Genomic DNA, 17401 nt, shown 5'->3' with positions numbered 1-17401 from the left:
GCAAATCAAAACTCATTTTGCACAGGGTGATGTTACCCATTCTAGATTAATTATTTTTAAACAGTGTATGTTTCCTAAGGGAAGAAGTGATAAATAACAGCAATCAGGACTTCTTTAGGATTATATCCTGCCTGTTGAATGAACCTTGTTTGGTTTACTTGATAGGCATATGAAAGAGCCTTTTTATCCCTTTCACTCAGCCTTTGGAATTAAAATAGATGCCCTTCAAAACCTGCCATTTAACTAGCTGTGTGACCTTAGATGAAATTTCTCACTTTTTCAGCTTCCTCACTTATAAAATGGACACAGGGTACCTACCTGATAACGGGTGTCGTGAGGATTAAAGATGTAACGTATATATAAAGTTCCCAGTACAATTCCTCCTCTTTAGAGTCTCCAGTTGTGATTAATTATATATCTGTCTTTATGTATTTCAAGGTCTCTCATTAAAGAAAAGAAAGGAATAGACTTATTCTGTTAACTCTAGAAAGTGAATAAGGATCAGTGATAGAAAATATGGAACATGTTTGTTTACTAATGAAGAACTTTGTAACTAAAGGTGTCTTAAAAAAATAGAAATGTCTCAAGGGAAAAAATTGTAAATAATGTGATGGATTTTAACTAAACTTATTTATAGCGATCATTTCACAATATATACATATATCAAATTGTTATGTTGTACATATACAACGTTATGTGTCAATTATATCACAATAAACTGGAAAAAAGTTTTTAAAAACCAAAAGTATCCACTTTAGAGTAGAGATACTCACTGGGGTGGATGCTGAGTGATTTACTCAGGGATGCCACTGAAGGGACTCCTACCTTCACAGTAGTTTAAATTAGATAATCTCTTTTAATTCCCCTTTCACTGAAGATTGTGAGATACTCCTGGGAGGACCCTAATCAGTGATTGTGCCAGTAATCATTAAAAAGCCCATAGTTAAGGGAAAAGTTTTGTGTGTCAATTAGTACTTTTCAGGTCTTACTTTCCAATGACCGATTAAAAAAAGGAAAAAGGAAACTAATCCTGACTATAGAGATATCATCAGAGAGCCTTTGGCCCTTGTTTTAATTCTGAATAAAACATGAAAAATCCAGAGAAAGCAATGACATCTTGTGTACATCTGAACTCTCTTTCCAGTGATTTTTAAAACTGAAGAATTTTTTTTTTTTTTTAAACTGAAGAATTTTAAAGAGAATGGTCATGGCCATCTCTTGTCAGTGTTCCTTGAAAAATCATTCAACTGATGTATATGACTAAAACTCTCTAAATTTCTTTTTCTCATTAAAATTTCCTGAAATAGGGAGAAGGACAAAGAAGGACTAATATTTTTCAGCCATACTTTGTGTGTTTGGATTTTCTCTGGAAACTGCTGGCTTTTTTCCTTTTGGGTTGATTTTTTTCATAAATTTTAACTTGTAAGCAGCAGTTCTGAGAACTAAAAACTCTTAAGCTTTTGAAAAGCCATCAATTTGCCTACCACGTAAGAGATTAGCTGACTTGATTGGATAATATTGTAGAGCTAGTAAAATTAATATCACAGGGTATATCATTAATCTTCATATATCTCAGATGAATATACTTGGTCACAAAGGGATCATAGCTGGGAAAATATAATTGGATCAGCGAGGAGAAGGAGGAAAAAAAAAAGCCCTAATTAGAGTAGACTTTTTGTACACAAAATAGAGATGGATTTCTCCTTTTGCTGCTGACTGATTTATAAAACCATTTTGAGGTAGTACACAACTGTTTAAAACTTGGCTTTTAAAATCATAATGTTTTAGAACACAAACATTCCTGTATATGTAAGTTATGGACAAAATTTAAAAATGCTACCAGGGAACCCTGGGTGGCGCAGCAGTTTAGCGCCTGCCTTTGGCCCAGGGCCCGATCCTGGAGACCCGAGATTGAATCCCACGTCGGGCTCCCGTTGCATGGAGCCTGCTTCTCACTCTGCCTATGTCTCTGCCTCTCTCTCTTTCTGTGTGTGACTATCATAAATAAAAAATTTTTTTTAAATTTTAAAAAATTAAAAAAAAATAAAAATGCTACCATATCTAGATTTATTCTCATAAGGAAACATGAAGACCACTTCTGCTCAAGTACATGATTATTAAAACAGATGAAAGCATCAGGTCTTCAGAAATTGTCCATTCTGTATTTCATTCCACCGTGAAGTATTTTAACATCAAATAGACTTTCTCTGTCTTAGATATTTACCCTTGTTTTATTATCCATATAATGATTGCTGAAGTATTGCATATAATGAGAAATGCTTTAAAATTTTTTGATACGAATTAGGTTAATCACTGGTAGAAATACTTGTAGACCTTTCCCCTTTTTTTCAATTTTTAAATTTTAATGAGGAGGTGGTATTCTAAAACAAAAAGATTGCCAGAGTACTTAAGTATTTGTCTTTTAGTGTTGCTAGATTTATGTGGTGTGAGTCTTAAAATTAAGAACTTCAAAAGTAAGAACTATTAACAAATGTTGCTTTCGAAGGAATTTATCTGTAAGTTAGCTTTTGCTGCACCTCCTTTCATGTAGATTATAAATCAAGAAAAATACAAATTTTAAGAGTTACTTGATATTCTTGTCAAAGCTAAATCCAAAGCATTACACTGTAGCTCCCTTTGAGCAGAACCTGTAATCCATATCATACTGCATACTCCTCAAACTGTATTGACTGGAATTATCTACAACCCATGTCTTAGAAGGTTTTTATATGCATTTGCCACTAAGGCAGTAAAATGCGGTGTCTAGAACTGCTGAATCAGACACTCTGGAATGGAGCCTAGCAATCTGTCTTTAACAAGCCCTCCATGTGATTCTGATGCACTTTGAAAGTTGGAGTTGGCTTTTCCCAAGAAAAAAATTAAAATGTCCAGTTAAAATAAAACCTTTGCATTTCTCCCTAGAGAAAAGATGGCTTATCACCCTTCCACATGCTAGCAGCTCCTCCTGTTCTTCTCTTCCTTAATTGGCTGAATGTATCTCATCAGATCCAACACATGCTTTTGGTAGCTTTAAACAGACATCAGTATTGTAGAATTCCTCGGTGCAAACAATCAAGAGAGAGCACCATGCCTTCATTCATGTCACTGCTAATCCTGCCAAGCATGAATGCTCAAATGATTTTCAGCAGGTAGAAAATGTTGAGTAAAATCTAGTGGAAGCTAGTTCCCTCTTGAGACAAAATAACAAAACTGAAAATAGAAGTAACGTATAAGCAATATTTGTATGTCAGAGTAGCAGCTGGCATATTAAGTACTGAAATGAGGAATTAATGTCAAGCAGGAAGTTTATAATCAAATAGTAGCAAGCAATGATAGGAAGAGGAGAGGAAGCACTGCCTTAAAACTTAGGTCAGGGCCCAGTATGGGTTGTATAATAAGCAAACATATTTTTCTGCCTTTATGGAATATTTCAGTTAATATTTATTAAAGCTAAATTTCAAAGGAAGAAGTTTTACAAAGAAAAATTACTTAAGATACTTCCACATTGCTAACCTTAAGCCTTAAAAGGTCCTGCTTTCCAGCCACACACAGTTTTTTACTCATCCATATTGCCAACTTAATGGGAATTTTGGAATATTGAATAGATCAACATTAGCTTTCTTTTCAATCATACAATGGTCTTCCATTACATTATTCTTGTCTAAATGCATGATGTAATAATATATATATGTTAGCACACTTGTTAGCATAAACACAGATATTCTTTTTGTAAAATTTACTATAGCTCAAAACTGTAAGGTATAAAAACTTAGAATAGCATATGAGTAAGTTTCAATGAAGGGAAAATTTGAAGGGGCTCTTTGGAAGTCTTACTGGAATCTGCATGGAACTTTTTTTTTAAATCTCTGAAACTGCTTGCTCATATAGTTGGTTTAAAGATGGTGAAGGGACGCCTGGGTGGCTCAACAGTTGAGTATCTGCCTTTGGCTCAGGGCATGATCCTGGAGTCCTGGGATCGAGTCCCACATCAGGTTCCCTGCATGGAGCCTGCTTATCCCTCTCTGCCTGTGTCTCTGCCTCTTTCTCTGTGTCTCTCATGATTAATAAGTAAAATCTTAAAAAAAAAATTTAAAAAGATGGTGAAAAGATGCCTGCCTTTATTCTTTTTTTTTTTTTTTTTTTTTTTAAGATTTTTATTTATTCATGAGAGACAGAGAGAGAGGCAGAGACACAGAGGGAGAAGCAGGCTCCGTGCAGGGAGCCAGACATGGGACTTGATCCTGGATCTCCAGGATCACAACCTGGGCTGAAGGTAGCACTTAACCGCTGAGCCACCCAGACTGCCCCCTGCCTTTATTCTTTAATGATGAAATGGATTACACATTATGTATTCTTTTCTTCATTCTCTGCAAGGTTTTGAAGCACCTGAGTTAACTTTAATGAACTAGGTATATTTGACCAGTAATGTCTGTTTTTCTTTCTTCATGTATTTGAGTTTAGAAATAAAGTTTATAGCAAAGTCAGTGATTAACATGATAATGTTTTCTTATTTCAAACAGCTAGTTAAAGGCCTTCAGCAAGAGCTGAATCGATTATATTCCCTTTTCTGTTCTCGGAATCCAGACTTTGAAGAAAAAGGGGGTAAAGTCTCAATAGTGTCACATTCTTTGGGATGTGTAATCACTTATGACATAATGACTGGCTGGAATCCAGTCAGACTCTATGAACAGTTGCTGCAGAAGGAAGAAGAGCTGCCTGATGAACGATGGATGAGCTATGAAGAACGACACCTGCTGGATGAACTCTATATAACAAAGCGACGGTAAAATACCCTAATCTCTTAAAAGCGTTTTAAAAGTCTTCGTGGAATTACTGGACTTCTTAGGAGAACACTGTAAGATTTTCATGATAAAAACATTATTCAGAGTGTAAAGATTTTTAGATAACAAAACTAGAGACAGTTTTTTAAATTTTCATGCCAATTATATGTGTGTTCAAGTAGCACAAAGTAAATTATTTTGTCATCATCTCCTTTTTCCTTCCATCTCTTCTTTATAATGTATTAGGAGTGAAATCTAAATCTTATTCTGAGCTGAGTCACCACACAGAATCCTTATTGAAAATGTTTATCAGTTTATAATCCTTTATAGTTTTTACTAATCTTAGAGATGGGCCTTTGTCTTTCTTATTATTCTGAAAATAATTTAAAAACCCTTTCTTTCTTGGCAAATAAATTTTTCACAGATTTACAGTTATTCAATCACTCACAAGTAATCCTGTTGTCTTGGATCAGATCCTCCCTATACTGTCTTAGAATTCTTTAACACATTCCTATCTTCATTTATAGTCATGTGCTCTATTCTTTGTCCTCAATGCATCCCATCAATTCTAATAGAATAGTGGAAAGTCACTGATTTGGGTAGTTAGCATCACATAAAAACAAAATTTAGTTGACTAAAACATTTATTCAGGAAGCCTTGGATTTGTTTTAGTCTTATAGAAGTTGACTAAAGATTTCATTTAGAATCTTATTAAGTACCATGGGCTAGATATATAAATTTTATAGTGTCAAAATAATTGATAGTTTGAAAAGAAAAATATAGTAAGCCTCAGGGTAGCAGTAAAAAAAAAATAATAAACAGGCTTAGAAAATGAACTACAAGGGGCGCCTGGGTGGCTCAGTTCGTTGAGCATCTGCCTTTGGCTCGGGTCATGATCCCGGGGTCCTGGGATCGAGCCCCGCATCAGGCTCCCTTCTCAGTGGGGAGTCTGTTTCTCCCTCTCCCTCCCCCCACCACTCATGTTCTCTCTCTCTCTCTCATAAATAAATAAAATCTTTAAAAAAAAAAATGAACTATACCTTAAAAAACTTAGCTGTGTAATTTACTAAATATAAGTAGATACAGAACATTGTAATGGGAAAAAGTTGAAATAATGCATATGTTCATCAGCACAGATGGATTAATAAACTGATATGTATGAAGAACAGTTAAACAGCTGTCAACAGAGATTGAAATAGATCAGGAGGCAATGAAATGAAAAGACCTTCAAGATTCATTATTAAGTTAAAAAAAAAAAAAAGACCTAGAATATGTTGTATGTGATATGAACATTCATATGACTTTTTATTTTTTTAAGTATATTTGTGCTTGTCTTTCTTTGCCTCACATTTTCCTGAAGGATCCTCCCCAAAAGCTATTAACAGCAGTTATTATGAAGAGTAAGGCTACTTTTACTAATCATTTTATAAATGCTTATAGCAGGTACATTTATTTATTAAATACTGTCAATAAGGATTAATTTGAGGGATTGGATAATGGGGTCATCATTTTCTTCTTTATACTTTAGTGAGATAGTAAGCATCTAATATTTATGGAATTATAAATATTACTACATAATCTCATACTGCTTTCTAGGCTGAGAGAAATAGAAGAACGACTACATGGATTGAAGGCATCATCCATGACACAAACACCTGCCTTAAAATTTAAGGTAAGAAAAGAGAGATGAGATTTTTATTTTTTATCTCCATTTCTTTTCAGACATCATTTGAAGTATGACATTAGCATTCAAGTGAAATCTGAATTTTCCTTTCAAATGAATATATATTAAACACACACTGTATGTTGGACATTGCTAGTTTTGGGGTTCTACAAGGAAGAATGGACAAGATGGTTCCCCAACCCACAGGATCTGGAACATGGTGCTAATAGTACTATTAGCAGTGTATAGAATGATATATACACAAGAGAGGGGTTGTAATTTTGTCTGGAAAGGTTTACAAAGGAATGACATTTGTACTTGATCTCAGTAAATTGGATATTGCCAAGTGAAGGAAAGGAGAAATATTCTGTATAAAAGAAACAGCATAACAAAAGTGTGGAGGAGTATGACTTCCAAGAAACATGAAATAATCTCAAGTAATGGAAAGAGAAAAAGAGAGACAGATCTAGAAATATTTAGCATATAGAATTAACAAACTTTAGTGACTAGCTAGTTCTGGATGACAAGAAGCATAAGTAGAAGTATATCAGTGATGATTTTAAGAATGGAAAGCTGGCATTTCACTCAGATAGCAGTCTATGACAAGCACAAGATGGGACATATATGATTGGTTTAGAACATACAAAACAGTTTAACTAGAATGTATAGGATTCAGGGCAAGGGCTGCAGGATAGCAGGAAGAGCTAGAAATAAAGAACTTAATTTGATTGGACAGTGGGAAACTTTTCAGGATTTTTGAGCACCAGAATGAAGTTGTTGAAAGCAGTGGTTTAGAAATATAAAAAGTGACAGAGAGATGGTGACATTGACCTAATGGTTGAAAAGGACACAGCCTATAGCTGAATAACAAATAACTTGCTTGCAATGTTAAGTGGAGCATGGTATAAATTCCCTAATACTCATTTCCTTGAGAATGTATACCCAGGGATTGTGTACCATATTATCTCGTCTTGAAATCTCTTAATCACAGGAACTTTAATATACAGGCTAAGTAATGGAATGATGCAGAATTTTTTTTTTTTTTTTTTTGAGCAGTAAGAATTTTCTTACTGAGTCTGTCTCTATGACTTATAATGTTTTCTTTTTAAACTTTAACATACGTAATAGCCATATGGTAAAGTTAAACTTATATTAAAAACCATAGGGGATCCCTGGGTGGCTCAGCGGTTTAGCACCTGCCTTTGGCCCAAGGCATGATCCTGGAGACTCAGGATCGAGTCCCATGTTGGGCTTCCAGCATGGAGCCTGCTTCTCCCTCCTCCTGTGTCTCTGCCTCTCTCTCTCTCTCTCTCTCTCTCTCTCTCTCTCTGTCTATCATAAATAAATAAATCTTTAAAAAATAGTAATAAAAAATAAAAACCATACAAACATGGTCTTTGGAGTCATCTCCACCTGGAATTTGAGTTCCATCTCTACCACCATGATTATATATAATCAATGTTTTAAATATGTAGAATTGATCTGATAGAAAAAGTAAACTCTTTTATTTGAAGCCCTTGGTTTTTGTTTTTGTTTTTTTTTAAACTGGAAAGTTGAGTATGATCCACCAAGTGTATTAGGTTCTCAAAATTCAGTATCATATTACTAGAACATATACACTATTATTGGGTATTCTTCTAAAATATAGTCATATATAGTCTAATAATATGGGTTTTAAATTATTTACTTATAGAAAAAAATACAGAAATCTGAAATTTAAAAAGGAATATCTGATGAATTGGCAAATATGTAGAACTCCAGAGATCTAAGAGGAACAAAAGTCTTTCTTTGCCTGTTAACCAATGGATGGATTTACTTTCAGAATACATGTGTTAAATCTGTTGTAGATGACCACTGAACTTAAAAAAGAAAAGGAAAAAAAGAAACCATTGTCAAAAACTGGTCTTAGAGAGTGGAAAACTTTGCTTCTGATCATGAAGCTCTGTTACTATCTGGTTATGTAATGTTAGCCAAATCATTTAACATCTTAAATTCATCTGTTTATTCCTCTCTGGACAAGGAGGTTAGACTACATGTCTAAACCTGTTTTTCACTTTTAAAATTCTTTGATAGTTGTAATAGCATTAAAGTAGTCATTATTCCTATAATGATTACTTGGTGTGTTTGTCAATGAAACCGCATATCAGTCATAAAAGAAAGAAAAGTTATTTATTCCATGGATGTAGCAATTTAACAAACATTTATGAAACACCAGACCAAAGCATAAAGTTTTGCTAGGGTGTATGTGTATATACATGTGTGTATTAAGCAGAAAGGATTTACCAAAAAAAAAAAAAGAAAAAGAAAGGATTTACATAGCTTCTCTTCTATCTCAACTATTTTTATATCTTTCTCTAGCCTTTATTATTTTAATTATCTTTATCCTTTCAAAATTGGTATTTTTATCTGTGTCACTATTTCTATAGTTTTAATAACACAAGTTAATTTTCTTCAGCCTTCAGACATGCTGAAGCTACCAGTCCTTTAAAAACAAACAAAAACTGGGGCGTCTGGGTGGCTCAGTTGGTTAAGCATCTGTCTTCAGGTCAGGTCATGATTCCAGGGTCCTTGGATCCAGCCCCACATCAAGCTCCCTGCTCAGCAGAGTTTGCTTCTCCTTCTCTCTCTGCCCCACTCCCTCCTCATGCTGTCTCACTTGCACGCTCCCTTGCTTGCTCTCAAATAAAATCTTTTAAAAAAATAAAAACTTTCTCATATATTTAACATAAAGGTACCATTTTCAAAATGTATATATTCATTCATTTGGAAAAAAGAATCACTTCAGAGGCAGTGGGAGAAGAGATTAAAGGTGCATAAAATTGGAGCCAGGGACAGTGTAGTTACGATATAGCTACAGTGCAGTCCAGATTAGAGACCATGAGATGAAGTGTTAGTCTGTTGGAATAACTTCTTAGATATTGGGGATGAGAGGGAAAGATGAATTGGGGATGTCTCACTCATCGGGATAATGGGACATATGAGAGAAGTAGGGTGACTGTAGGTGAGAAAGGTGTCATGTTCCATATATAATCCAGTGCTGCTGGCCACACTAGTTTTCTAGACACTCTCTCCTGTGGCTTCCATGTGTACAGCATTATCCTGGTTCTCCTTTTCCTTTCACTCTCCCCATTTGTAGGGTTATCTCCTTCACCTGCTAATCAAATGTAGTCATTGCTCATAGTTCCAGCTAAAGCCATCTCTTACTCTGTGCACTTCATAAGCCATCTTACCACTTCTCCTGGTTTTGCATGTCACTTCTGTGATGGTGACACATAGACTTCGGAGAAGACATATCCAATTCTATATCTCTTGCCCTAAAATTTCAGCACTTGGTAGATATGTTACAGATACTTCAAACTTGTCATGAACAAAAACAGGACTTACCTACAGTTTCCTGCTGCAGTAGATGGAACTACTACTATATTCCCAGTTACCCAGGCCCAAAACTTATAACTTGCCTCTGACTCATTCCTCATCCTCATCTCCATTAAATCATGTTGACTCCACCCTCTCCTCTCCCATTTCCATTTCTGAATGGAACGTCTTGTCCTGCCCAGATCAGATTATCTTTTGCCTAAACACTGTCAGTAGTTTCCTAACTTGTCTCTGAGTCACCAGATTTTCAGTTTTCCAGTTCATCCACACACTACTACCATGTTTACTAACCCCCTAAAACATGGGGTCAAATCCTCTTCCCTTCACTACTAAAAAATCAATTAAGTCCTACTTTTTTAAGTTAAATAGTCAAGGTTCTCTACCTTCCCATTCCAAGTTATGTTTTCCCAACACCCAATTTTTCAACTATTTCTGTTTTCTAAATTAAGCCAGGTTCTCTCCAGCCTCTGCTTTAGTTCATTGTGATTCTGTCAATCTGAAATGCCCTCCTTTCTGGCCTCAATGACCCAGCCTCACATGGGGAAATCCTTTTTACCTTGTATCACCAATGCAAATGCCTTCTCCTGTCTCGCAGAAGACATGCAGATAGTCAGCAGACACATGAAAATGAAATGCAAATCAAAACCCCATTGAGATACCACCTCACACCTGTCAGAATGGCTAAAATAAGCAATACATAGAAACAGCAAGTGTTGGTGAGGACTTTGAGAAAAGTGTAGACTATTGGTAGGAATGCAAACTGGTGTAGCCACTGTGGAAGACAGTATGGAGGTTCTTCAAAACATTAAAAATAGCAGTGCCTAGGTGGCTCAGTTGTTTGAGAGGCTGTCTTCTGCTCAGATCATGATCCCCGGGGTCCTGGGATCAAGCCCTGTGTCAGCCTCCCTGCTCAGCATGGAGCCTGCTTCTCCCTCTCCCTCTGCCACTGCTACTCCCCTGCTTGTGTTCTCTCTCTCAGTCAAATAAATAAAATCTTTAAAAATTAAAAATAGAATTAACATAGAATCCAGTAATTCCACTATTGGATACTAACACAGGGAATACAGAAACACTAATTTGAAAAGATATATGCACCCCTATGTTTACTACAGCATTATTACAATAACCAAATTATGGAAGAAATGCATCCATTGATAAATGGATGAAGAAGATGTGATTTACACACACACACAAACACACACACACACAAAACATGGAATACTAGCCATAAAAAAGAATGAAAGCTTGCCTTTTGCAACAACATGGATGGATCTAGTGGGTATAATGCTACATGAAATAAGTCAGAGAAAGTCATATGATTTCACTTGTGGAATTTAAGAAATTGACAAAAAGACAAACAGATTCTTAAATACAAAGAACTAACTGGTAGTTGCCAGAAGAGAGGTTAGGGGCAAGGTTATGGGTGAAATAAGTGAAGGAGGTTAAGAATATACTTATTGTGGTGAGGTCTGAGTAATGTACAGAATTGTTGAATCATTGTATTGTACACCTGAAACTAATATAGCAATGTATGTTAATTATACTGGAATTTAAAAAAAAACAAAAAAAACCTCATATAATGTGAAAAGAGCTGTGTAAAATCCCTCAGAGTTGAGGGGATCCCTGGGTGGCTCAGCGGTTTAGCCCCTGCCTTCAGCCCATGGCATAATCCTAGAGACCCGAGATCAAGTCCCACATCGGGCTCCCTGCATGGAGCCTGCTCCTCCCTCTGCCTGTGTCTTTGCCTCTCTCTCTCTCTCTTTCTGTCTCTCTCTCTGTCTCTCATGAATAATTTTTTCTAAAAGTCTAAAAATAAATAAATAAATAAATAAATAAAACATACCCTCAGAGTTGGAGTTATTCCTTTCTTTACTCTCTTATAGCAGTCTTTCCCCTGTTCACTAATTTTATTCTGCCTCCCCCACAAGATTGTAAACTCTGAGTGCATAAGCTCTGCCTTATTGGTCTTTACAGACTTCGTAGCACCTAGAATATTACATAACACAAAATAGTAGCTTAAGGAAACTAACTAGTGTTGAGGAAACACACAATGAAATGGTCTTACTTCTCCTCTTTTGTTTTCTATTAGTTTAAAGGAAAATAGAGTTGCTTCTGAAAATAGATTTTTAGAATAATTAATGGTGGGCAGCCCGGGTGGCTCAGCGGTTTAGTGCCGCCTTCGGCTGGGGCGTGATCCTGGAGAACTGGATCGAGTCCCACGTCAGGCTCCCTTCATGGAGCCTGCTTCTCCCTCTGCCTGTGTCTCTGCCTCTCTCTCTGTGTGTGTGTGTGTGTGTGTGTGTGTGTGTGTGTGTCTCATGAATAAATAAATAAAATCTTTAAAAAAAATTAATGATTGGCATATAATTAAATAATGCAGATACCATCTGAAAGCTCATGAAAAAAGACTTATATTTGAAGATAATTTTATTATTTGTATTATGTTATGCCCAAATCTGATAAAAAACACTTCACCAGTTTTAAAATTTAGGATAACTTTCTCATTTTAGGTTGAGAATTTCTTCTGCATGGGATCCCCACTAGCGGTTTTCTTGGCATTGCGTGGCATCCGCCCAGGAAATAGTGGAAGTCAAGACCATATTTTGCCCAGAGAAATTTGTAACCGGTTATTAAATATTTTTCATCCAACAGATCCAGTGGTGAGTTGCAGTTAGGTATTTTCCCCTCAATATTAAATCATTCCTAAAGACTGTAAGAAATATTACAAGGTACAACTTAACTAATGAGAAATGAATTCATTTATCTGATGATATCTTCATAGATTAATAGTTTTAAGACATTTGTGTTTTGGTTTAGGGCTCAGCTAATACTTTAGAGATGATCTGTTTATGTTACAGAGCATAATGTAAAAATATTATCTCTGGACAATTAATACATGGAAAAAATCTTCTCAACTGTCAAACCATTACCAGTTGTGATACCAATAACCCAGCAACCATAAATTTCAAAAATCCCACTTTGAATTCTTCTTTCTGTAAAGCATGCTACAAGTACTGAAATGTGTCTGGTAGATCCTCTTAGAGATGAAAATATTTGAAAAAATGGATGAATTTACTTTAGCCTTATAAAATTATAAAATTGGGGGGTTTTATATTCTGTTATGTTTATACTGTTAATAATTTTTTAATGTAAACACTCCAGTGATCTTGCATCCAGGTGGACCATTTTTTAATACCAAGTAAGGTTTTTAAATGAGAAAAATGCTCTTTAACCTTTTTTAAGGACAAGGCTAGGTATAACTAAATTTAAAACAAACCATTTTAAATATCATTCATTCTCAGAAAAAATGGCTTTGTCTTTTAAAAGATATTTAGCTAGTACCAAGTAAATATAACATTGACTAAATGCGAGAATTTTAGAAAATTTCCTATATGTTAAAGAATGAAAAATGCTATATTTAAGAAATAAATTTCACTGAGTTGGAAACTAGTATTAGATTCAAATACAGACTGCACAATCTTGGCCATGTCACTCCTAAGGCTGTTATCTATATGATGCAGATGATATTTTACTTCATAAAGTTGTTAGTATTAAGTAAAATGTATGTGAAAAAACCCAGCTAGACATTAAGTATTTCATTAGTATACATTCATTTTACTCATTGTCTCACAACTTGAAAGTGAACTTGAGTTCATAGAGGAACTCTGAGTTTTCATTGTATACCCTGTCCTTGGTATAATCTTAACTTTGTTATATTATAAAGGGGGGGCTCTAAACTCATTGTATTTAAGTTATTCATTTTATAGTTTTTCTCTGATTTTTTTAAGTAAAGTTTTTTTAAATAACGGTTATGTCAGAACTCTGCTAGGCAGTATTTACAAACATTATCCATTCTTTCCAACATCCTTATGAGGTAGGAAGTGTTAATCTCCTTTGTACAGCTCAGGAAACAGTGTCTCTGAGACCTTGCAACTTGGTAGATTTCATACAGTTAATAAGTGACAAAGGCTAGAATACGAACTTGGGGGAATTCCAATGCCAAATCCATTCATTGCCTTTTTCTGCTATATCATCTCTTCTTCACATTAGACAAATGGTCTTGTATCAGCATCTAATTTGTGCTGTTACTATGTTAATCTATTTGAAAATAGAGCTTACTAAGAGCTCCTAAGATATTACAGATTGATTTTTGATCACATTCTGGTTTACTCTTTACTACTTCAGCTTTGTTGGTAAGACAAACATAAATCTAATTGTTAGGATGATATCAGAACATAATAAAAATGAATCTGTCTGAAAGACAAATCAATGGGCACTGTTAACAGACCTATGCTAGTTTTTTTCCATAATCTCCTCATTAAGGATATATAATTATACCAATTATATATTATTAATAGTGAACAAATAGGAATGCATGTTAGAAATCCCAGGTTTTTAAAAATTCCCTAAGGTCTGCTGAGCATGCAATAGAATAAGAATAAACAGTTTAATAAAATCCAAGCATTGTGCCTTAATGTTGTGTTTCTTTGAATGTTTTTTAATCTCAAGGCTTATAGATTAGAACCGTTAATACTGAAACACTACAGCAACATTTCACCTGTCCAGATCCACTGGTATAATACTTCCAATCCTCTACCTTATGAGTATATGAAGCCAAGCTTTCTCCACCCAGCAAAAGAACCTACCTCAATTTCAGAGAATGAAGGCATCTCAACAATACCAAGCCCTGTGACCTCACCAGTCTTGTCCCGCCGACACTATGGGGAATCTATAACAAATATAGGCAAAGCAAGTATATTAGGTAATTTCTCCTAAGTATTTCTTATCAGTAAATATAAGCGTTTTTTTAGATAGGCATTAAATTTAGGTTACTTGAAAATACTCTGTTACAAAATACCCAACATTTAATTCCTGCATTTAGAATTAACTGCCCTCTCTTTCGTATTGAGAGCCAAAGGCCCTAAAGGTTCTGATTAGATCAGATCTTGTAGTTATAGACTATGAGATAGCTGGATAGACAAAAAGTCTGGAAATCAAGACCTTCATTTTAATCTTGGCTCTGCCACCTACTGTGAGGTATTGGGTAAGTCACATCATTTTTAACGGTCTGCTTCCTCATATGTAAAATGAGAGAGTACTTGAGTTCTCAGGGGCCCCCAAGGGTGCCAACCAGTTCTCTGATTCATGACTTAATAGTCTCTCAAATTGTATCATCCTAGGGACAACAAGGATATTTAATTTCTCTTTAAATGATCTCCACCAGCCACAATGTTTGGTGTAGCGCTGGAGCTCAATTATGTGCCCCTTAAATTAGTTCATTGCTTTTGGTTATGGGTTGTCTTAACATAGAATGCCACAAGATGGCACTATAAATAGACTTTTCATTGATATTTCACTTTGTTATATCGATAGTTTATGATAGTTTTTTATAACATATTCACTTCAGTAGTAAAGCATATCGATAATAAATATATGCTCATGTCAGTGGCATGGTTCTGTTATTAAAGTTTTTAACCTTACCAAATACTTTAATAAACAATGATCCCTTGAATGAGATAGAATCTTTATTCCTTTTTTTGTAAGCTAGATTTTGCAGTTTTGTACAACTCTCATTCTATTCAACACCATTTTTACTTAGAAACCTACAGTATAGGGCAGCCCTGGTGACTTAGCGGTTTAGCGCCACCTTTGGCCTGGGTTGTGATCCTGGAGACTCGTGATCGAGTCCCAAATTGGGCTCCCTGCATGGAGCCTGCTTCTCCCTCTGCCTGTGTCTCTGCCTGCCTCTCTCTCTCTCTCATGAATAAATAAAGAAAATTCTTTAAAAAAAAAAAAAGAGAGAAAAGAAACCTACAGTATAAATTGCAGTTTTCCTATGTTCCCACCCTGGAAAAATATGACTATGGCTTGGTTCCTCTGCCAATTGGCTGTTAACTATGGATGGTGCTCTTTAGCTTTGTATGTGGTGTAATTCAACAGTCTGACTGCCCTGTTTTGTGAAATACAGGGGCCGCTAGCATTGGAAAGGGCCTTGGTGGAATGTTGTTCTCAAGATTTGGACGTTCATCTACATCACAGCCATCTGAGACATCAAAAGACTCAATAGAAGATGAGAAGAAGTCTGTTGCCTCGCTTCCCACCACCACTGTTGCAACACAGACCCTTCCACACAGCAGTTCTGGCTTTCTGGATTCTGCATGTTAGTTCATACTCTTCTTTCCTTACGTTTATACTATATCACTTACAACTTGAATGTGGAAAGGATTGAGATTCTGACAGGAACAGTCAACTCTAAAATCTAAAGCATAAGTTAGCTTTAAAGGAAAAATACTTTTTCCTCTGGTTATATTTTTAAGTAGAGTTCCCAGGTAAATGCAGTTTTACTCTGCATTGGTGAATTAATAGTTAAGAACATTAATAATCGGAGCCTGGTGGCACAGGAGTCTTAAACATCAAGCATAAAACAAATCTCTGGTGTGAGCACCCCCTGGTTTTATAAAGTAGATCTTTTTTTAAAATATGGTCTTTTCAGCCTCAAAATTTTATTTAACTGCTTCAGACCTATACTGTGATATTCTTGATTCTTTTTCAAAGCTGTTATGCCAGAGCCATTCTGCTGCTAATTCTATAGTTCTCTTTATCCAACCAAATTATAAGACTTTAAGGCTTATATTGTATTGGATCTGCTGTATGGCTTTCAATCCTATCCCAGCTTACCTAGCATAAAGTAAATATTCAAGAAATAACTGAATGAATGGATAGTTATGCTGGACTTAGCATTAGAATAGAGCTTTATTTAATTTTTTTCCAATAGATTTCTAAGGTTTAAAATCTTAAATAGTTATGAAGTTCTTATACATTTTATTTATATTTAATTTCAAGAGTCTAAATTCGAACCTTATTTTTAAATGTCCATTTAAATAAGACTATAAATCAAGTCTTACTTTTCCATTGGCTATGTAAGGAAATGTAGATTCTCGAACTAGCTGCTTTTTGTAACTATAGCAAGCAGAAAACTTTCCTTCCTTTCTCTCTAAATGTTTAAGCAGAATTTATTTCAGATACTTGCAGCCTTGTTTTCTTGCTATATCAGCTACTCTAAATTTCAAAATGACCATTATCCATTGCCATCCATAAAACATAACTTAAAAAAGAAGTTCAGGTGTGGCAGTCCTAGAGACTGGGTCTTTCTCCACAGACAACCCCACTCCAGGAGAAATTATCCTGGACATTCCTGAATTGGATGTTCCTGTTTGGACCAGTAGCATTTTTTTAAGCATAATTCTATTTATGTCAAACTCTGAGTACTGAAAATTTTATAATTGTAAGCCTTTTGAACACTGCCTAGAAAATTCATTTTGGACTTTGTACAAAATTCATTTTTTAGTTTTCTTATATGAGTTCTTATACTACTGCTGACTTAAGCTCTCATTTCTACTTAATATCAAAAATGTGACTGTAAAAATACAGAATTCTTTTGTGACATGCAGAGGTCAAAACTCTAAATGTCTGTGAAAAAAAACTTTGTAAGAATTTTGTAAGATGGCAGGTAAAAAGTCACAATTCCTTGTAATATTAATGCTCCCTAGAAAGGGTAATGAAGACATAAAGACAGTCTATA

The 17401-nt window shown here is 35.1% G+C and overlaps 1 protein-coding gene across 8 annotated transcripts in view; it reads left to right on the top strand.

Moving 5' to 3' along the window:
* Positions 1-17401, top strand: part of DDHD1 (DDHD domain containing 1) — a 105376-nt gene that overhangs the window by 78263 nt on the left and 9712 nt on the right. For all 8 annotated transcript variants that reach the window (XM_072761591.1, XM_072761592.1, XM_072761590.1 and 5 more), the window contains 5 exons: positions 4521-4783; positions 6378-6453; positions 12330-12479; positions 14329-14581; positions 15788-15979. In XM_072761591.1, the coding sequence (XP_072617692.1) occupies positions 4521-4783; positions 6378-6453; positions 12330-12479; positions 14329-14581; positions 15788-15979 (934 nt within the window). The remainder of the gene's footprint in view (positions 1-4520; positions 4784-6377; positions 6454-12329; positions 12480-14328; positions 14582-15787; positions 15980-17401) is intronic.

Source organism: Vulpes vulpes, chromosome 6 (genome assembly GCF_048418805.1).
Source record: "Vulpes vulpes isolate BD-2025 chromosome 6, VulVul3, whole genome shotgun sequence".
Lineage (NCBI taxonomy): Eukaryota > Metazoa > Chordata > Mammalia > Carnivora > Canidae > Vulpes > Vulpes vulpes.
The sequence above is the reverse complement of the archived record's forward strand: the minus strand, read 5'-3'. Positions and strand labels throughout refer to the sequence as shown.